This window comes from Neoarius graeffei, chromosome 19 (assembly GCF_027579695.1).
Source record: "Neoarius graeffei isolate fNeoGra1 chromosome 19, fNeoGra1.pri, whole genome shotgun sequence".
Classification (NCBI taxonomy): Eukaryota; Metazoa; Chordata; class Actinopteri; order Siluriformes; family Ariidae; genus Neoarius; species Neoarius graeffei.
In genome coordinates, this window is record NC_083587.1 from 48,979,094 (window position 1) to 49,002,868 (window position 23,775).

Genomic DNA, 23,775 nt, shown 5'->3' on the forward strand with positions numbered 1-23,775 from the left:
TGCGTAATCTGACTTCCGGGCGGTTGGTCCACGTCTGTCAGCAAGATGTTTTCTGCTCTTGGATGTGAGGATCTATTTTTAGTTTTTCCTTCGGAACAAGTCAGTGAGGTTGTGTGATTTCGGCTTGGCATCAAAACACCCACAGTGCTTGTGTTTATACGGTACAGGGTTATAGTCCCACTTAACGCGCATTTTACGTGTTTCCCTAATTTCCGGTAATTATTTTCACCTTGCACACATTTGAAAGCATCTGGTAGAGTGTATATATATTTAACAGTTATTCTATGAAATCGAGTCGTACACGAGTTGATAGCCGACAAAGCACGTAACGCCGAGTTGGTTATAAGCCATGTGTGATGAGACTGAATGGAATTAACTGCTTTATTATATTCACATTCACTGGATTTTGTGAAACAGAGCATTTTTATTTTTTGCAAATTCGATAAATGAAAACTTGATACAAAACGTCCAACAGAATCATTTCCACTTAGAATGTAAACAAACCGGTGAAATGACAGTTGCGATTTGTGAAAAATGCTATAATAATAATTCTTGAAAAATAAAAAAGTATGCTCTTACTGTACCATCAAATACTTTTATTCCATATTTTGTTGCTTTTTTTTGTATTTTTGGGGGTTGTATTTTCTTCTTTTTTAGGGATTTTTTGGTGGTTGGCAAACCAACTTCAAAGGTACATTACCGCCACCGACTGGGCTGGAGTGTGGAACAGGCGCTATTGGAGGGGAAAACTATATTCTTTTCACTATTTCTGTTAAACAAAACTTGATAATTTTTGGGATTTTGTTTCTGAGTAGGGTTTTTATTTCGTCCTCGGTTGGTTCAGCAACACGCACCACCATTTTGTTTTTTTCTACTCATAGTATACGAGCTGATATCCTGGTAGTACAGTAGCCAGTCAGAGTGTGGGATTGCTCATATCCAGTGAATGTGGATAGAATATATATGCATATTGCCATCATCACTGCTGAAACCGGTTCAGGATTCAGATGAACCATGTTTGGTTGACTTGGCCAGAACTGCAGCAGTAGGGTGGCCAGTTCCTTTCTTCACACTCATATGAACGAAACCCTGAGGAAACCCAGGGAGAACATGCAAATTCTACACAGAAAGGCTTAGCTGCAGGGCGGCACGGTGGTGTAGTGGTTAGCACTGTCGAATCACAACAAGAAGGTCCGGGTTCGAGCCCTGTGGCCGGCGAGGGCCTTTCTGTGCGGAGTTTGCATGTTCTCCCCGTGTCCGCGTGGGTTTCCTCCGGGTGCTCCGGTTTCCCCCACAGTCCAAAGACATGCAGGTTCGGTTAACTGGTGACTCTAAATTGACCGTAGGTGTGAATGTGAGTGTGAATGGTTGTCTGTGTCTATGTGTCAGCCCTGTGATGACCTGGCGACTTGTCCAGGGTGTACCCCGCCTTTCGCCAATAGTCAGCTAGGATAGGCTCCAGCTTGCCTGCGACCCTGTAGAACAGGATAAAGCAGCTAGAGATAATGAGATGAGATGAGAAGGCTTAGCTGCTGGGCTTGAACCCAGAACCTTCTTGCTGTGAGGCAACAGTGTTAACCATCCATTATCTGTAGCCGCTTATCCTGTCCTACAGGGTCGCAGGCAAGCTGGAGCCTATCCCAGCTGACTATGGGTGAGAGGCGGGGTACACCCTGGACAAGTTGTCAGATCATCGCAGGGCTGACACAGATGCCCCTTTTCTACCAAAGCAGTTCCAGGGCTGGTTCGGGGCCGGTGCTGGTTCACAACTCGTTCAACTTGCGAGCCAGCTGAGAATCAGTTTGCTTTTCCATAGCTCGGGGTGCTAAGGGGAGCCACGTCATTGCATCGCTGTATACGTCAGTTGTGTTGCTGTATATGTCAGTTACGTCGCTGCATTTGCATAAACCTTGGCGCGAACATCGAAGCAGCAGCAACAACAACAACAATAATAATGGATGACTTCGCGTTTGTACAGCTGCTGCTTCTCGTCGCTTAAAAATGGCGACCTTTTACGGTCTTGCTATTGTTGTTGGTCTTAGCAACTCTGCCCCCCTGACATAAGTGGTTCTTTCCTCTGGCCCAGCAGAGAGTTGGTGCTAGCCTGGAACCGGTTTTTCTGGCCCCAGAGCCAGTTCTTTGTCAGTGGAAACAGAAAACCCGGTTCCAAACTAAGTACTGGCCCCGAACCAGCCCTGGAACTGCTTTGGTGGAAAAGGGGCAAGAAAGACAACCATTCACATTCACACCTACGGTCAATTTAGAGCCACCAATTAGCCTAACCTGCATTTGGGGAGAACATGCAAACTCCACACAGAAAGGCCCGAGTCGGCTGCTGGGCTCGAACCTTCTTGCTGTGAAGCGACAATGCTAACCACTACACCACCGTGCTGCTATATACACTATATTGCCAAAAGTATTTGCTCACCTGCCTTGACTCACATATGAGCTTAAGTGACATCCCATTCCTAATCCATAGGGTTCAATAGGACGTCGGTCCACCCTTTGCAGCTAGAACAGCTTCAACTCTTCTGGGAAGGCTGTCCACAAGGTTTAGGAGTGTGTTTATGGGAATTTTTGACCATTCTTCCAGAAGCGCATTTGTGAGGTCACACACTGATGTTGGACGAGAAGGCCTGGCTCTCAGTCTCCGCTCTAATTCATCCCAAAGGTGTTCTATCGGGTTGAGGTCAGGACTCTGTGCAGGCCAGTCAAGTTCATCCACACCAGACTCTGTCATCCATGTCTTTATGGACCTTGCTTTGTGCACTGGTGCACAGTCATGTTGGAAGAGGAAGGCGGCAGCTCCAAACTGTAAAAACAGTCTGCATGCCGAGGTGCTTGATTTTATACACCTGTGGCCATGGAAGTGATTGGAACACCTGATTCTGATCATTTGGATGGGTGAGCAAATACTTTTGGCAACCTCAAAATCAGACTTAGTCATGAAACAAATTTGTGAAATCTCTTATGGGTTGTTTTACAATCAGGGTACGCAAGCTAAAAATCACATTTAACATTTAATATTATCTTCAATATCAAAAGGCTTGACTAAATAAACTTGGTTGTTTATTGTAGCCCTGTGATGGCTCTATTTATCATGCAAAAATGTTATTTTTGGTGAATGTATGGCAATATGTGTCATATTTAGCAAAATTACTCGTGTCGTTTAGAAAAAGTGCTTTTTTTGACCACAGGCAGCTCCAAAAGGGATGCACTTAAATCATTCTTTATACCATAAAACACATATTTGGTTCCATATCATTGGAAATATAGTTAAGTTTTAATGTTGAATGCCAGTAAGTTTTCAGACTATTTTGATCAAATTAGTATGTAATTGTGTCCAAAAAAAATGTCCTCTCCGAGACAGCTAATTTTTCAATATTAAATAACATATCTAAAATGATTATTTTCATCCTAAAATGTGCTCAAGATATTGGGACATAAATATGAGAGACAAGCTTACAGCCTTATATTTAAAAGCACTATGGAAGTAGTGGATTCTGAATTGTCAAAAAAAAAAAAAGTCCTCTCCGAGAATCACTTCATTTGTTTCTCCCATCTTGTAGCAGATTACACAAAACTACCATCAAAAAATTACCTGAAATCTGTTCTTTAACTTAAAAACTGGTACAAGAACCAGTTTGAATCAATTTGAATTTTGGACCCCTGTGACACAAACTTTGTACCCTGATTGTAAAACAACCCTCATATGAATTAGTAGTTTGTTTGTCTCATTATCTGTAGCTGCTTTATCCTGTTCTACAGGGTCGCAGGCGAGCTGGAGCCTATCCCAGCTGACTACGGGCGAAAGGCGGGGTACACCCTGGACAAGTCACCAGGTCATCACAGGGCTGACACAGACAACCATTCACACCTACGGTCAATTTAGAGTCACCAGTTAACCTAACCTGCATGTCTTTGGACTGTGGGGGAAACCGGAGCACCCGGAGGAAACCCACGCGGACACGGGGAGAACATGAAAACTCCACACAGAAAGGCCCTCGCCGGCCACGGGGCTCGAACCCGGACCTTCTTGCTGTGAGGCGACAGCGCTAACCACTACACCACCGTGCTGCCCCTTGTTTGTTTGTTTGTTTGTTTGTTTTTATCACGATTGTGGACATTCCGTAGAACAAGTCGATATTTCTGTGTATCTTTTTAAAAGGTAAAAGTTATAAAATATCAAATAGTTTCCTGTCCGGCGGCACGGTGGTGTAGTGGTTAGCGCTGTCGCCTCACAGCAAGAAGGTCCGGGTTCGAGCCCCGTGGCCGGCGAGGGCCTTTCTGTGCGGAGTTTGCATGTTCTCCCCGTGTCCGCGTGGGTTTCCTCCGGGTGCTCCGGTTTCCCCCACAGTCCAAAGACATGCAGGTTAGGTTAACTGGTGACTCTAAATTGAGCGTAGGTGTGAATGTGAGTGTGAATGGTTGTCTGTGTCTATGTGTCAGCCATAGACGTCGCCAGACCCATTTTAGGGTAGCTCCAGCCACCCTATCTTATGGCAAAGCCACCCTATATTTTTTGCCCTTTTTAAAATTATTTATATTTTTATTTTTTTTTCCCAAAAAAAACAAAGGCAGTAAAGCACTGAACATGAGCCATCAAGAACGCAAGTTAATCCGAACAACAGTTTCTGCTTGCTTATTTATTGTTTAATGCAATATTATTAATATCGTTATGATTCCTCCTCATTGGCTCTGTGTCAAGCGTCACGTCGAGTGGTAGGCTAGTAGGACTTAAAAAACTACGCGGGCATTCTGCAGCAGGCGCGGTGCGGGCTTCCATTGAGTTGGGTTTGCAGAGAGTCAGAATTCTATGCTTTCATTTGCAGACACACACGGTGAGATTGTAATTTGATGTCAGTGGTTTGCATTTGCTTAACTTTACCTAGGCTATATTGAGTCTTCTGTAGAATGTTTACATGATGATTTGTGAAGCACTTGCCCTCTTCAGTTTGCGCAGGAATGCATGACACCTACCATTGTTTTTTTTCCACATTTTTGTAGTTTAGCTGGTGAAGTTGCTTCAGCAAGCAATTAAATGATGAAAGCAATTTTAAAATAGAATAGAAATGGTGGGAAGTGTGTCCCCAAGGTGTGATGCTCTTGAAATAATGAATTGATTGACAGCCTTAGTAGGTGCTCTGAAAAATGTTCGGCGCGCGCTGCGCGCGCACAATACCTTTTCTCCTCTGGGTGCTAAGCTACCCCTGTCTCTCAAACCTAGTGACGTCCCTGGTGTCAGCCCTGTGATGACCTGGCGACTTGTCCAGGGTGTACCCCACCTTTCGCCCGTAGTCAGCTGGGATAGGCTCCAGCTCGCCTGCGACCCTGTAGAACAGGATAAAGCGGCTAGAGATAATGAGATGAGATGAGTTTCCTGTCCACGCTGATGATCAAACTTCAATCACATCACATTTTCCCACCTCGCTCGCGCGCGCTTCTCATTAAGTGGCCTGTCTCCTTATAAGGACTTCGCCGGATGACGTATTGAGGGCTCGTGCTGTATGATGTGGTGTAGGAGTCCGGGCTCGCGCGCAGCTCGTTATAATGGTGTGCGCGCGGACAGGACGAGCAGAAACACACACACACACGTTCCGGGTGGGAAAGAGGCGCGCGCGGCTGAATGAAACGGAGCGCATGGAGCAGCACGCGCAGGAACTCTGACAGCTGAGCCGGTGAAGAGAACGGTCCGGGCTGCGCGAGCTGCATCCTTCCTCTTACTGCTCACGGAGACCGGTTTGGGTTTGACACCAGGAGTGCAGCGATGCTGGCGCGGCGGGCTCGAGCGTCTTTCCGTGACCTTTTTTGTCTTCTCATCCCGGTTAGTCTGATCTGCTGCGGTTTTCTTTGCGGAATCGTTGCTTTCAACTTGGATTTGGAGAAACCCGCGGTGTTCGGTGGACCCGGTGGGAGCTACTTTGGATACTCAGTGGACTTTTATCACCCCACGCAGGACAGGAGGGCGTGAGTTCCACGGGCATTTTGCATTCGACTGTTCAGTCATATATATATATATATAATACTACCGTTCAAAAGTTTGGGGTCACCCAGACAATTTTGTGTTTTCCATGACAAGTCACACTTTTATTTCCCACCATAAGTTGTAAAACGAATAGAAAATCTAGTCGAGACATTTTTCTGGCCATTTTCAGCATTTAATCGACCCCACAAATGTGATGCTCCAGAAACTCAATCTGCTCAAAGGAAGGTCAGTTTTATAGCTTCTCTAAAGAGCTCAACTGTTTTCAGCTGTGCTAACATGATTGTACAAGGGTTTTCTAATCATCCATTAGCCTTCTGAGGCAATGAGCAAACACATTGTACCATTAGAACACTGGAGTGAGAGTTGCTGGAAATGGGCCTCTATACACCTATGGAGATATTGCACCAAAAACCACACATTTGCAGCTAGAATAGTCATTTACCACATTAGCAATGTATAGAGTGGATTTCTGATTAGTTTAAAGTGACCTTCATTGAAAAGAACAGTGCTTTTCTTTCAAAAATAAGGACATTTCAAAGTGACCCCAAACTTTTGAACGGTAGTATGTGTGTGTATGTGTGTGTATATATATATATATATATATATGACATTTTTAAGTGGATTTCCCAAAAGCCTCTTAACACTAAAGGCCTCTGCATGCTCTTGCGACAAGGCTTTCGCAGACAGCTTTTCGCAGACAGTTGTAATTTATCGTTGAGCGGGGAGTAATAGGCGTGCGCGATGTTATTCACCGCCACAACGCAAGGGGGCGCGAAGTCGCGAAATCGCTAGGAGTAGTTGGTGGGTGTGGTTAGTGGAGTGTTTATCCTCCGGTTACTTATAGGCTACGTTCACACTGCAGGCTGAAGTGACTCAAATCCGATCTTTTCGCCCATATGTGACCTGTATCCGATCTTTTATTGACAATATGAACGACACAGATCCGATTTTTTTTTCAAATCCGACCCAGGCCGTTTGGATATGTGGTGCTAATTCCGATTCCTATCCGCTCTTTTCATATGCGACTTCAGTCTGAACCGCCAGGTCGCATTCATCCGACTTACACGTCATCAACAAGCCACAAACGTCACTATTCTGCGCTGAAGTAGGCGGCGGGTCTCTCAGAAAAAGTTACAACAACATGGCGCATGACATCAATGCGAGGGACGCTTCGGGCTGTGAAGGTTCTGAATCTTCTCAATGGAAGGACGCAGAGGTTAGGGAGCTGATTTCCATTTGGGGGGATGCAGCTATTCAAGCTAGATTGGATGGGTCATACCGCAACCGGGCGGTTTTACTTCCGTAAACACTGGCCATGCTTACTGCGTGTGACGTCGTCGTATCCTGCAATGCGCATGCGGAACACTTTTAGGTCGCTTTTCGTTCATACTGAGGATCACATACAAGTCGCATATATTTGTTAATGTGAACGACCTCACAAAAAAATCGGATTTCACAAAAAAATCGGAATTGAGCATTAAGCCTTGCAGTGTGAACGTAGCGTTAATGACTAGAACTGGAGTCGTATAGATGTACATACTTCCTCGATCAACCGCTCTTCGTGCTGCTCCATCTTCACTCATGTTTTTAAAAATGGCGGTCGTGAAAACAAACCAAACCGGGAAAGTAGGGAAGCGGAAGTGCGTGTACAGCGGATGTAGAGTGGACCAATCAGAGCCCTCTTGTCTGCGACGCTGTCTGCGAGGCTTCTGCAGTGGTCACAATTTTTGGGAGGTGCACGCAGAGCGTCTGCGAAGGTGGGGGGGCTACGCAGACACTGTCTGCGACGCTATCTGTGAGGACTGGGTTGTCAGCATAAATTGGCCTTAAGAGCATCTTAACTCAGAGAGAGAGAGAGAGAGAGAGAGAGTGTTCATTGTGCTGCTCGCTCTACCATTTAACGATGATCTTTGTGCTACGATGCTTTTAGGAAACTCAGGCTAGCTTAGGCCCTGTCCACACGGCAACGGATTCAGGTGAATCCGATAAAATTGTTTATCGTTTCGGCCTGGCGTCCACACAGCACCGGCGTTTTGGGTGCCCCAAAACGCTATTTTTTGAGAACGGTTTCCAGCGTGGAAAAATCTGGCAACGGCGCCGTTGCGAAGTCGTCTGGATGAGTAGAACGGATTTGTTTACGATGACGTCACAACCACATGACTAGAATAAGCAGCACTCAGTCATTCACGCCGGGTAGAAGAAGGGGTTTATGCGCATGCGTCCTAACTCTTCTATTGTTCTGGTGTCTCCGATGGGACCGTCTTACAGCGCACATAGAGGTGTGGCATGTGTATTGCATCGTTTTCAGCAAGCGTTGCATTACCATATGTACCTGATATTTTACTGATCCGTTGCCCATGTGGACACAATATATATATTTTTTTACCCGCTAAAAAAAAATCTCGTTGCCGTTGTCGTGTGGATGTAGCCTTAGTTAAGATGATGCACCTCCGGAATAAACATTTTGCAATTCGGTCTTGAAATCAAGATGTTGATTTTCCTGATGATGTTGTGCCTGACCTGGATGTATCATCAGTAGTTTACTACAAAGCACTGTGTGGCTGAGAACACTTTTTTTTTAATTACTGACTTCAAAGTCATGTATCCTGCTTTCTGTGCTCTCTCTCTCTTTCGCTCTGTGCAGTGTGTCAGTGCTGGTCGGGGCTCCCAAAGCCAACACCACTCAGCCGGGGATTGTGGAAGGCGGTTCGGTTTATTACTGCTCCTGGCCCCCATCTGAGCAGGACTCCTGCCGCGAGATCCCTTTCGATAAAGCAAGTGGGTACACGTTTAATTTTTAAACCTTGTCATGTTTCCTGTATTGCATAATGCATGCAATGCACACACGTATTTTAGTTCATAGCTCAAAGATCATGCATGTCATGATGTTGTGGTTAGCACTGTCATCTCGCAGCAAGAAGGTTCTGGGTTCAAGCCCAGCAGCCGACGGGAGCCTTTCTGTGTAGAGTTTGCATGTTCTCGCCGTGTCTGCGTGGGTTTCATCCGGGTGCTCTGGTTTCCCCCACAGTCCAAAGACGTGCAGTTAGGTTAACTGGCTACTTTAAATTGTCCAGAGGTGTGAACGGTTGTTTCCCAAGCCCGGAAACGAAAGGGTTGGAGCAGGCGTAAAACTATGCTCCAATTAATATGACCTATGGATCAATAGGCTCCACGTGGACACCGACCTGGCAACAGTGCTGCACAAGTGAGAAGATGATGATGATCAAGGATCATGCAATAGAGTCCAAATCCCTAGTCACTCGTCCTCCCTGATAGAATTTAATATGCACGTATAAAATTACCATCTGTTTTATTCAATCCTACCTGTTTTTGGATATTTGCTCAAAGCTTGGTTTATACACATTCCGGCTCTGACAATAAAAAGATCAAAACCCACATCTAAGACCGAGCTGATTTCCTCGCATCTGGTTTGGTTTAGACCAGGGGAGAGCGGAGTAATTACCACGTGCTCCCTGAGAAAGGCGCGTAACTTTACCTCAATGCGTAAATGTGGCGTAGTTGACATCCTGATGCACAAGAGGTCTCACATGCATATTCCCCAACACGAAGTTTTTACCATTTTAAGCGTTACTTATCTCTAGGCTCGATTTCTGTGATGCATGAGGCATGACAGTAGGTTTTGCGCAGTGAAAATGAATGAGTCAGACCGGCTTAAGCGGAGAAGGAAAGGAACTGTGAGGTCATGTTGAAATTGCGCTTGTCATGTGGGAAGCAGATGCCAAGCTCGCTGCAGGCCCAGTGCTGCTTGTGGTTTCTGGGCTGTTTGCGATACATGTGACTTGTCAGAAGTATTGTGCCGCTAAATGTGAGTTGTTGTAGTGGTAGGGTCGGAGATAAGAACATTTTACCTTTAATGTCGGAGTCGGTCTTCTAGATTTTTGCTCGATGTGAATACAGCATCAACTTTGACCATTCTTCTCAGGGGAAAGTTCTTAATGCATGCTCAAAAAGTCACCAAATGTCACCACAAACTAATTTGCATCTTCGCTGACTCCATGCAGCATTTAGTGTCAGTGCTGCACAGCTCTACGGTTCCTGGTTCCATCCTGAGCTCGGGTTAGTCTCTGGGCTGAGTTTTTGTCCATGAGGGTTTTCTCCAGTTTCCTCTCCTGTACTGAAATGTCCCTCGGTGTGAATGAGTGTGTGAATGTTTGAGTGCATGGACTTTGCATTCTATTCAGGATAAATTCTCCTGCCTTGTACCCAGTGCTTGTGCAACATGTCATCAGTGCTCACCCAAATGAGGATGGGTTCCCTTTTGAGTCTGGTTCCTCTCGAGGTTTCTTCCTCATGTTGTCTGAGGGAGTTTTTCCTTGCCACCGTCGCCACAGGCTTGCTCACTGGGGATAGATCAGGGATAAAATTAGCTCATGTTTAAAGTCATTCAAATTCTGTAAAGCTGCTTTGCGACAATGTCTACTGTTAAAAGCGCTATACAAATAAACTTGACTTCATTAACACAAGGGCCAATGAATACATGAGTCAAAAAAGAAAGTTTTATCTGAATAGAAATAACTGATTATGATTTATTTTTTACAGAAATAAATTGTTTTTGTTCATGGCACCACAACCAAACTATTTACATATCTACAAAATAAGAATTTTTATCAAGAATGTAGACAAAATGAAGTGGTGGTACTGAATGGTTGGGAGATAGACACTGAATGAATAGGTTATGGATGGAATAACTCACCTTTAGTACTTTTAGCACTAGGCCAAGTTTACATTAGACCGTATCTGTCTCGTTTTCTTCGCGGATGCACTGTCCGTTTACATTAAACCACCTGGAAACGCCGGGAAACGGGAATCCGCCAGGGTCCACGTATTCAATCCAGATCGTGTCTGGTCCGGTGCTGTGTAAACATTGAGAATACGCGGATACGCTGTGCTGAGCTCTAGCTGGCGTCGTCATTGGACAATGTCACTGTGACATCCACCTTCCTGATTCGCTGGCGTTGGTCATGTGACGCGACTGCTGAAAAACGGCGCGGACTTCCGCCTTATATCACCTTTCATTAAAGAGTATAAAAGTATGAAAATACTGCAAATACTGATGCAAATACTGCCCATTGTGTAGTTATGATTGTCTTTAGGCTTGCCATCCTTCCACTTGCAAGTGGTAAGTGATATGCGCTGGGATCACACACACAGCGGCTCAGTCCCGAATCACTGCTTGTGCACTTCACTCGCGCGCTCTGTGAGCTGCGCAGGGCCGGAGTGCGCACCCTCCAGAGGGCACTCGCTGTTCAGGGCGGAGTGATTTGGAGCGCAGGATGCCTGCGGAGCCGAGCGTATCCGTGTATTGGCGTTGCTGTGTGCACGCAAATCGTGTATTGGTGTTACTGTGTGCACACTAATCGTTTTAAAAACGTTAATCTGATGATCCGCTGATATGGTCTAATGTAAACCCCACCTAGTATCAGCAGTGGGCCATTGCAAAACAATGGTGATCAGTGATTGGTCATTGGGAAATAATTGTGATGAGTGAGTGGTCATTGTAAAAGAGGGGTGATTTGTGATTGCTCATTAAGAAACAAAGGTGATTGGTTATTGAGCAACAATGGGAATCAATGAATCCTCAATGTAAAAATGATGATTAGTGACTGGCCATTGCAGAAGAGTAGTGATCAGTGATTGGTCATTGGGAAACAATTGTGATCAGTGATTGGTTATTGAGAAACAATGGTGATCAGTGATTGGTTATTGTAGAACAACAGGGATCACTGAATCCTCATTGCAAAACAGTGGTGATTTGTGATTGGTCATCGCAAAAAGAGTGGTGATCAGTGATTGGTCATTGGGAAACGATCATGATGAGTGTTTGGTCATTGAAAAACAGCGGTCATCAGTGATGGGTCCTTGAGAAAAAAAATGATGGCCAGTGTTTGGTCATTGCAAAACAGTGCTGATCAGTGATTGGTTATTGATAAACTGTGGTGATCAGTGATTGGTTATTGTGAAACACTGGTGATCAGTGATTGGTTATTGTAGAACAACAGGGATCACTGAATCCTCATTGCAAAACAATGGTGATTAGTGGTTAGTCATCGCAAAATAGTGGTGATCAGTGTATGGTCATTAAGAAACAGTGGCCGTCAGTGATTGGTCCTTGAGAAAAAAATGATGGTCAGTGTTTGGTCATTGCAAAACAATGCTGATCAGTGATTGGTTATTGTGAAAAAATGGGGATAACTGAATCCTCATTGCAAAACAATGGTGATTTAGTGATTTGTCATTGTTAAACATGGGTGATGAGTGACTGTTCATTGAGAAATAGCGGTGATTGGTTATTGAGAAACAATGGTGATCAGTGATTGGTTATTGAGAAACAACGGTTATCAGTGATTGGTTATTGAGAAACATTGGTGATCAGTGATTCATCATTGAGTAACAGTGGTGATCAGTGATTGGTTATTGCAAAACAACAGTGATCAGTGGTTGGTCATTGAGAAACAATGGTGATCAGTGACCGGTTATTGTTAAACAATGGGGATCACTGAATCCTCATTGCAAAACAATGGTGATCAGTGATTGGTAATTGGGAAACAATGGTGATGAGTGATTTGATCATTGCAAAACAGGGGTGATCAGTGATTTGATCATAAGGAATGTTGGCTTGCACAAGCTCAGCTCGGTCTCGCCCTCTGCACACTGCTAAATCAACCAAACCTGCTTTCTCAACTCACTTAACCACCAGCTGTGATGTGAGCTAGAGCAGCGTTTCTCAACCTTTTTTCAGTCACGGCACCCTTCAGAAGTATGGAAATTCTCAAGGCTCTCATCTCATTATCTCTAGCCGCTTTATCCTGTTCTACAGGGTCGCAGGCAAGCTGGAGCCTATCCCAGCTGACTACGGGCGAAAGGCGGGGTACACCCTGGACAAGTCGCCAGGTCATCACAGGGCCGACACATAGACACAGACAACCATTCACACTCACATTCACACCTACGGTCAATTTAGAGTCACCAGTTAACCTAACCTGCATGTCTTTGGACTGTGGGGGAAACCGGAGCACCCGGAGGAAACCCACGCGGACACGGGGAGAACATGCAAACTCCGCACAGAAAGGCCCTCGCCGGCCACGGGGCTCGAACCCGGACCTTCTTGCTGTGAGGTGACAGCGCTAACCACTACACCACCGTGCTGCCCTCAAGGCACCCCTATATAAAATATACGCAGTCACGCTGACCATACGCTGACCCCGGCAGTGACGTTGTGACATGGAAAAGGGGGCCGTGAGACAAATTTTGATGATGCATGAGGTGGCGATGATCTGCGTTAGTGTAACTATAATTTTTTGGAATTTTAATTCATTTTATTTATTTCAATGTTAGAATATATAATTTTTTAACGGCACCCCGGTTGAGAAAGGCTGAGCTAGAGAGTTCTGTCAAGTGCCATACAGTCCCCATGATACACTTAAACTCACTCGATGTATTTCTAGGCTCTTATTTTTAGTAAAACCACTAAAGGGGTCTAAAAAGTCAAAAAATCTCTCAACAAAGGTGGTAATTTTTTTTTTAATGGTTTATTTCTGGCTTTCCAAATACAATTTTGGCTTTTCATCCAGAAAATCTAATCAAATCTATATAACTATATAAAAATACTATATAAATACTGTATAAATACTATATAAAAGGTACTAAAAACTATAATAGAAGATAAAGAAAAAAAAAATCTGTGGAAGGAGCTGATGTGAAATTTTTTTCACCTCAGTCTCTGTCCCATCACTTGAGGTAAAAGTCTCTCTGGCATTTAAACATGAGCCTCATCATTGTCTCTGAACTCAGCTGATCTCTGTTCATGCTAACATCTGTATGGAAATAGTCACTGATTCATTCAGCCTGTTCTGATGGCTCAGTTTCTTGTTATTAATGTCTTTTTTTTTTTTTAGATCATTTAAACATTTTAACTTTGTCCACTGTCATCTGTACCATACATGATCTTTGCAGGCAGCCATGGCAAAGTTAGAAATTTAAAAGTTGAATGAAAAACACTTCCATGTAATAAAAAAAAATTATATATATACATAAACACACACACACACACACACACACACACACACACAAAATCAAGCCAGAAAGTCTGCACACCCCTTTCACCGTCTCCACGTTTTATAACGTTACAGACTTGTTCTACAATAGATTGAGTTCATTTTTGTCACAAAATTCTACACAAAATAGCCCATAATGACAAAGTGAAAGCAAGTTTTTAGAAAATATGCAATTTTATTTTACTGACAAAAATAGGTTATTTAGGGGTTACATATTTGTCCACACCCTTAGCCTAATACTTGGTTGATGCACCTACGGCAGCAATTACAGCTTCAAGGCATCTTGGGAAAGAAGCTATGAGCCTGGCACTAGGGTTATGACTGTGAAAGTGTTTTCAAAATTTCTACTTTCCTGATGTTGCATTTGGTGAACTTTTACTCATATATTACTTTTTTGAAGTTATTTTTATTGGGTCATGCAAAAACCTCCAGCACCCAACATCACCTCACTTTTGATAAATACATGTATATTAAATAAATAAATCATGATTATAAAATAAATTCATTGAAAGATGTGTAAAGTACTTTTATATAACAATAAATTTTATATATATATATATATATATATATATATATATATATATATATATATATTGTATAACAATAAATTGCTTAACAATTGTTGTAATAATTATAATTAATACAAATTTAATATTAAATATTACATTTAATATTAAATTTGTATTAATTAACAATTATAATTATTATTACAACAATTGTTAAGCAGTTTGTTATATAAAAGTACTTTACACATCTTTCATTGAATTTATTTTATAATCATGATTTATTTATTTTTATTATTATTATTTTTTTGTTGCAACTTTATTGGGCTACTTACAAAAAATTACATCAATGAGAAATTAACATTTACAAAAATATAAGCAATAATAAAGAAAAAAAAACAAGAACTAAAATTAAGGTTAGCCCAAAAGGGTGAGCACGAACGGGAACAAGTCCCATGCTGGGTGCAACCCTTAGCCTTACAAAAGCAATAAAATTATATAAAAATTCAATTAAATATGTCTGAAACTAGTTACAATTTTTAAATATACATGCATTTATCAAAAGTGAGGTGATGTTGGGTGCTGGAGGTTTTTGTATGACCCAGTAAAAATAACTTCAAAAAAGTAATATATGACTAAAAGTTCACCAAATGCAACATCAGGAAAGTAGAAATTTTGAAAACACTTTCACAGTCATAACCCTACCTGGCACACTTGTTTCTGGACATTTTTGCCCATTCCTCTTGGCATATCCTTGCAAGCTCCGTCAGGTTGGATGGGGAGCATCGGTACACAGCCAGTTTCAGCTCCTTCCACAGATGTTCAATTGGATTCAGGTCTGGGCTCTGGCTGAGCCACTCAAGGACATTCACAGCCTTTCTCCGAAGCCACTACTTTGTTCTCTTGGCAATGTGCTTTGGGTCGTTGTCATGTTGGAAGGTAAGCCTTTGCCCTCGTCTGAGGTCCAGAGCACTCTGGAGCAGGTTTTCTTCAAGGATCTCGGTGTACTTAACTGCATTCATCTTTCCCTCTATCAGGACTAGTTGCCCTGTTCTCGCTGCTGAAAAACATCCCCACATCATGATGCTGCCACCGCCATGCTTCACTGTAGGGATTGCATTAGCCAGGTGATGAGCGGTGCCTGGTTTCCTCCAGACGTGACGCTTGGTATTCAGGCCAAAAAGTTAAATTTTGATTTCTTTCAGACCAGAGAATCTTGTTTCTCATGGTTTGAGAGTCCTCTAGGTGCCTTTTGGCAAACTCCAAGCAGGCTATATATACAGTGGTGCTTAAAAGTTTGTGAACCCTTTAGAATTTTCTATATTTCTGCAAAAATATGACCCAAAACATCATCAGATTTTCACACAAGTCCTAAAAGTAGATAAACAGAACCCAGTTAAACAAATGAGACAAAAATATTATACTTTGTCATTTATTTATTGAGGAAAATGATCCAATATTACATATCTGTGAGTGGCAAAAGTATGTGAACCTTTGCTTTCAGTATCTGATGTGACCCCCTTGTGCAGCAATAACTGCAAGTAAATGTTTCCGGTATCTGTTGATCAGTCCTGCACACCGGCTTGGAGGAATTTTAGCCCATTCCTCCGTACAGAACAGCTTCAACTCTGGGATGTTGGTGGGTTTCCTCACATGAACTGCTCGCTTCAGGTCCTTCCACAACATTTCGATTGGATTAAGGTCAGGACTTTGACTTGGCCATTCCAAAACATTAACTTTATTCTTCTTTAACCATTCTTTGGTAGAACGACTTGTGTGCTTAGGGTCGTTGCCTTGCTGCATGACCCACCTTCTCTTGAAATTCAGTTCGTGGACAGATGTCCTGACATTTTCCTTTAGAATTCCCTGGTATAATTCAGAATTCATTGCTCCATCAATGATGGTAAGCCGTCCTGGCCCAGATGCAGCAAAACAGGCCCAAAACACGATACTACCACCACCATGTTTCACAGATGGGATAAGGTTGTTATGCTGGAATGCAGTGTTTTCCTTTCTCCAAACTTAACGCTTCTCATTTAAACCAAATTGTTCTAAAGCCGTCCACAAAACATTTTTCCAATAGCCTTCTGGCTTGTCCATGTGATCTTTAGCAAACTGCAGACAAGCAGCAAGTTTTTTGAAGAGCAGTGGCTTTCTCCTTGCAACCCTGTCATGCATACCATTGTTGTTCAGTGTTCTCCTGATGGTGGACTCATGAATATTTAACATTAGCCAATGTGAGAGAGGCCTTCAGTTGCTTAGAAGTTACCCTGGGGTCCTTTGTGACCTCGCCAACTATTACACGCCTTGCTCTTGGAGTGATCTTTGTTGGTTGACCACTCCTGGGGAGGGTAACAATGGTCTTGAATTTCCTCCATTTGTACACAATCTGTCTGACTGTGGATTGGTGGAGTCCAAACTCTTTAGAGATGGTTTTGTAACCTTTTCCAGCCTGATGAGCATCAACAACGCTTTTTCTGAGGTCCTCAGAAATCTCCTTTGTTCGTGCCATGATACACTTCCACAAACATGTGTTGTGAAGATCAGACTTTGATAGATCCCTGTTCTTTAAATAAAACAGGGTGCCCACTCACACCTGATTTGTCATCCCATTGATTGAAAACACCTGACTCTAATTTCACCTTCAAATTAACTGCTAATCCTAGAGGTTCACATACTTTTGCCACTCACAGATATGTAATATTGGATCATTTTCCTCAATAAATAAATGACCAAGTATAATATTTTTGTCTCATTTGTTTAACTGGGTTCTCTTTATCTACTTTTAGGACTTGTGTGAAAATCTGATGATGTTTTAGGTCATATTTATGCAGAAATATAGAAAATTCTAAAGGGTTCACAAACTTTCAAGCACCACTGTAATGTGTGTATATATGTATGTGTGTTTTCTTGAAGAAGAGTATTTCATTTTTAGCTTTTTTGCAGAATTCAACCACAGCAACGTCTACTGGGTTTTAGTAGACCAGCATTATTACAATTGTAGCAATATTTTGGCAGTTATTTTCATCGCAAGTAACATAATATGATCACACATCCATTATCTATCCTGCTTATCTGTCATGGTCACGAATATGATAATCCAACACCGCAAAATAAATGCAAATGAGGAGGTTTTATTTTTGGCCGGTGTTATAAAAACAGATACTTTTTGCCTCAAAGTGAGGAAAAATAGCCCAGGTTGATAATCTGGTGTCAAAAAAGTTGGCCCTGTTTGAAAGACTCAACAATGAGCTATGTGAATAAGGATAGAGCGTCCTTTTACCATTTCAATTTTTAATTCTACACTAAGTAACTTTAAAAACGCACATTGATAAAACTTGCTGAATTCGTGCTGAGTTTATCTCAAGAAGAAAAGAAATATATCACAATGGAAAAATAACTTCGTTCCGCCCGAATAAGTTCCAAATCTGTGCTCAAATCAGAATTTAAGGGAGTTGTACTCAATAACGTACAATATCACTCGGGTAGTCAGTGACATGGACAGGCTTTAATTTTCAAACAAATTTTGCATACACTGTACACACACAATCTTGCCTATAAATACCCGGGGGAAATGATGGGAAAATTGTCATTATTGAAGATGCCACGCCTAAGCCAAAATCAACGTGAACAGGCCATCGGGATGTTGCGTGCCGGAAGTACACAGACAGAGGTCGCCCGGCACTTCGGTGTTCATCATTCGACCATTTCCCGTTTGAGTCAGCGTTACAGACAGACAGGGAGCACCAGGGATCGTCCACGCCCTGGTCAGCCTCGAGTCACGACGCCAGTTCAGGATCAGCACATCAGGCTAGCTCACCTCCGTGACAGATTCCTGACACCCTCAGTCACTGCTGCTGAGACCCCTGGACGACACAGACCCAGAATCTCCAGCATGACGGTCCGAACATGGACCAACTGTCACTTTGAATTTTTTTTATTGTGAATTAATTCTTGAGTTTGACAATAAATGTCCTTTATCGATGTTTCAAGATGTGTGTGCATTACATACAATATCATAAATTTCAAATATATGCATGGATCTAAAGTGATATCGTGTTGAATTCCATTGTGCGTTTTTAGTTACTTGGTATATATTTGGTTAAAATTAGTTACAAAATTTAATACACATTTATTATTAAAAATGCAGGCTCTTGGTTTTTCATTCAAATTTTTTGCTACGTTCAGTGCCTGTAATTTTTGTGCCCCCCCCCCCCCCCCCCCCCCCCCATTTCCAGAGTTTCTGTTTAGTGTGTGGAAGGAAGGAGCCTGTATCTGTTTACAGGTAATAAGCTGGAGTTATAGGTCTATACATCGACATGAAAGAAGTACTGGTGTGTTATTTAGATGGGGGATAAAGTTGAAGAGGTGGGGAAAAGGTACAGACAGGAAGACAGCGAGGGGACAAAACGTTTCAAAGAGCAGTGAACACATGGGGAATTAGTGGAACTCCGCCAGCAAGGTTGGCTCACATGGAGAGGTATCTGCTTTTTATTAGACACCAAGAAACACTTTAGACACCCCCCACCCCGGGCCTTTCTGCTTAGCCAACTCGGAGTCCGTGCACATGCGTTATCAGATTCATTAGTCACATTGTCGTGACCCCGGTCTCACCATGGCATCCAGAAATCCTTCACGGGAATTTTACATCTTTGGTCAACTTTGATAAATGACCAATGTAGTAAAGACAAAGCGAGTTAAATTCATTTGATACACCGGATACTACCACATACCTGAAGTCACTGTTTTGATGCGCACACACACACACACACACACACAGAGACCTATAAAGTGATGTATTGGAATCTTCTCAAGTTACACCAGACACATTCCATCAGTTTAAGAGAAAAGCTCACTCTGCATTATTTCCACATTTGTAATGTCTTGAGGCATGTGTTGATAATTTCTACTAACTCACCATTGTTTATAAACATTATCATGGTTTCGTATTTCCTAAAAATTGCTAGGCATTTAAATGGGCTGCGTTTCACCCGTAAAGGGACCTCAGATCTTGAGGCACAATACTTTCAGTGCACATCATCATTTCTAGCGCATTGGACATTTGGATGGATCCACAATTTCATTTTGCTCTGAAATGACGAACAGGGTTAAAAGTAACAGGGTTGCTAATAGTATGAGGATAACAGCGTTTAAATGATGTATCTAACAAGTAAGGAGTATGTTCAGGGACGTCACCACTTAATTTTACAGTATCATTGAAAATAAACTATACTTTACCCTGTATATGGCCCATTCTGTAATTGCGGGTACATTTCAAGTGTTGAAAGAAAACAAAAAAATTAGTCATCGTCAGCTCTGTTATCGGTAAACCGGGCAATCCATGAACAGAATTGACGATAACAGAGTTGACGTTTCCCACCATTTTGTGTCTTAACTCCACATGCTAACCTCAAACTAGCTACCACAGGGCACATATACAAACATAATTGTATGGATTTTAATCATATTATTGGTGTTTTTTTTTTTTTTTAAATGAGTGAGATATTCACTTCAATATCACAATAACAGATTTGACAAATAATTAATCTACTGTTGATGCATCCTCAACATTTTGTTCAAATTAATGAGAGAAGCAACAGAACACGCCTCACTGCCTTTCTGAAGCTTCCCGCCAGAAGAAGTGACATTTCTCGGTGTAGGTGTCATGCGTGTTATTAAAAGTCTTTGTGGATTTTATGCGGTTTTATAACAGAGTTGACAAGAACATTGGGACAGATAAAAAAAATTTTTTTTATTACTGAAATTTCACATAATACAGAAAATAGACTTTCTATCTATGCAATTGATTTTATAACAGTTAATAGAATGAGCCCCCCAAAAACCAGGTCGTTAGACTGAATCGCTTCATGTTTATTCAAGTTGAATGTATGAATCAGTAGTCAAAGACAGCCAATAATGTGGGGGGAGGGGTGGGAGTCATTTAGTTAATGTTTTATGGATAAATTGGGTCTAAAATGTACATCAAGCATTGCTACTGGTGACCGTTTGTCATAATTTGCATTATTGTTCAAAACTGATTCAATGAAGATTTCTTTTGTGGAAAATAACAAAAGGTTTATCTTGGAGACGCGAAATGTACCCTGAATTCCAGAATGACGCATATGCAGTTATAATATCAATGGGACACAAACAGCATCCCAATCATGGAATCACAGGTTTGTTTACATGTAATTGTTTGCTAGATTCTTGGTTTAGATAGTAACCCAAGTATGCCTTTTGGTTGTAAATATGATTAGCTCTCCCAGAGCAGTCTGGGGAGCAGGTGCATTGCTTAAGGCCACTTCAGCCATTCCTGCTGGTCCAGGGAATCAAACCAGCAACCTTTTGGTCCCAAAGCTGCTTCTCTAACCATTAGGCCATGGCTTCCCCAGTTCTTGATGTTCTTGTGGTCACTGCAGGTACTACAGATGTCTGAGGTTCAGGGTCCTGCTGTTCCCCCCCATGCTGTCCATGTCACAAAGTTTTAGCAAGAAGGGCAAGACTCTCAACGGGCAGCATGGTAGTTAGCACTGTTGCTCCAACAGCAAGAAGATTTCGGGTTCAAACCTTACAGCCAATGGGGGTCTTTCTGTGTGGGGTTTGCATGTTTTCCCTGCGTCTGCTTGGGTTTCCTCCTACAGTTCAAAGACATGCAGATGAGGGAAAACACCCTGCCATTGGGGTTGCACAAGCCGGTGTATACTTAGCGCTGGTTCCAAGCCCAGATAGATTGGGGAAGGTTGCATCAGGAAGGACGTCTGGTGTAAAAAGGAAAAAAAACAAACAAAACAATGCCAAATCAAATATATGATCATGATGATCGTTTGTGGCGATCCCTAACGGGAGCAGCTGATAGAAGAAGCCAGAGTCTTCATCTCATCATCTCTAGCCGCTTTATCCTGTTCTACAGGGTCGCAGGCAAGCTGGAGCCTATCCCAGCTGACTACGGGCGAAAGGCGGGGTACACCCTGGACAAGTCGCCAGGTCATCACAGGGCTGACACATAGACACAGACAACCATTCACACTCACATTCACACCTACGGTCAATTTAGAGTCACCAGTTAACCTAACCTGCATGTCTTTGGACTGTGGGGGAAACCGGAGCACCCGGAGGAAACCCATGCACGCACGGGGAGGCCCTCGCTGGCCACGGGGCTCGAACCCGGACCTTCTTGCTATGAGGCGACAGCGCTAACCACTACACCACCGTGCCGCCCAAGCCAGAGTCTTAAACTTGGGGGAAAAAAATTATGTTCAGAAAAATTAGTTGCTAAGAATAAGAACGTTAGCTAAAATGTTTTTCAAGCATGTGAGTGTACTCTTACAGCCACTGTAGCTATGAAGGATAATTGCTTGATCACATTTTGGTTTTAAAACAACTTCACCCCGAGATATACTGGTTTTCCGACATTTAGATATACTGACTTTAGATGTACTGAAATTCTGACATTTTATACAGAACAGGAGGAATAGAGAAAAGGAGATCAGTGAACTATTTGTGACTTATCATGGGATTAAAAAAAAAAGCAACAACTTTTGAGCACGAATCTAGAATCGGACACAGTTAAACGGACGCGGTGTGAATGCTTCCAGACATGACTTTAATACTAAGAAGACCTACACATATGGACCCCAATAAGTCTGATACTTAACACACTACACTCTGGTTTGTTTAAAGGTATTAATGAAATTGTCATGACTCATTATTCCAACAGTACAAGGTGATAATAACAGCAGAGTCCTCCAGCTTTTAAAAGCAGCTGATGTTGTTTGGCTTGTATTTTGGAGTGTGCAGTAAAAAGGTCACTGAGCACTGAACTCTTAAATGAACCCCTGCTGTTTGTTTATGCAGTTTGTTGAGGGGAAACCAGCAGAATGGGTTTAATTAACACATGAGGTATTGGGATGCTTGGGATGCATGTTTCTTGTCCGTGTTGGAAGACAACCTTGATATTTTTTTTGGTTGTTTGATGGTGTAGTGTAGTTTTTAATGCAATTTCAGCCAAATATTTCCACATGCAATGACCATTATGGTCACTGAGCAATGATTCCTACACTTCCCTGATGTATTGGTCAAACTGAAGAGAGTTTCTAGCAGTAGACTGAACCAATCATGAAGCAAGAAGCACGACAGGATGGCATTATTGGACTTTATACCACAGCGCTGTGAAATTTTCAAGACTGACTGGTAGGCATGTAACGAGTCACCAAATCGTTTGTACTACCTCCATTTGCTTCTCTTTTCTTTAGCTTTCAGCAGTCTGTAAAAAGAGAGGTCTGATTTCTTGTTAAATCTATTTGTACAGTCAGTCACATAACAGCTCTTTCCAATTTTAGGTCTGTTTTTGTGTGTTTTTGCAGCATTAGAGCTGTGTTACTTCCGCCTCCAGTGAAGTCGCATGCATTCCAGCTGTTTTACGTCATTCTATCCATATTCACTGGATATGAGCAATCACACACACTGATTGGCTACTCTACTACAAAGATATCAGCTCATATACTGTGAGTAGACAAAAACAAAATGGCGGCACGTGTTGCTGAACCAACTGAGGATGAAATAAAAACTCTACTCGAAAACAAAACCCCAAAAATACAAAAAAAAAACCAAAGCAACAAAATATGAAATGAAAATATTTGATGATAATAACATGTATCTTTTTTATTTTTCAATAATTATTATAGCATTTTTCACAAATTGCTACTGTAATTTCGCCGGTTTGTTTACATTCTAAGCGGAAACGATTTTGTCGGACCTTTTGTATAACGTTTTTATTTATCGAATTTGCAAAAAAATAAAAATGCTCTGTTTCACAAAATCCAGTGAATGTGGATAGAATAAAAGTTATTCCACTCAATCTTGTCATACATGGCTTATAGCCAACTCGGTGCTACACGCCTCATTGGCTATCAGCTCATGTATGACTCGATGTCATGGAATAACTGTTAAATATTGCACCCTCAGCTGCTGAAAAACACTCCGAAAACTAAGAGATTACGCAGCCTGATGATAACCTCAATTTTTTATTTCATTGATTTCGAATTGTCACAAATTTGTATCATTGTATGATATCGTTACATGCCTACTGAATAGTCAGTCAGTAGGCATTTATTAATTTTCTAAAACCCGTGAAAGTAGTTCCAGCTACATGGAATGATCATTTCTATCGTACCAATTCATTCACATGGAATTGTATGGTGGACGGTTCCCA

General features: G+C 42.2%; 1 protein-coding gene across 1 annotated transcript in view; it reads left to right on the forward strand.

The window, feature by feature from the left end:
• The first annotated feature begins 5,547 nt into the window (after positions 1-5,547).
• itga8 (integrin, alpha 8) overlaps positions 5,548-23,775 on the forward strand; it is a 285,429-nt gene continuing 267,201 nt past the window's right edge. The window contains exons 1-2 of the mRNA XM_060900203.1: positions 5,548-5,967; positions 8,631-8,764. Coding sequence (XP_060756186.1) covers positions 5,768-5,967; positions 8,631-8,764 — 334 coding nt within the window. The 5' untranslated portion in view covers positions 5,548-5,767. The remainder of the gene's footprint in view (positions 5,968-8,630; positions 8,765-23,775) is intronic.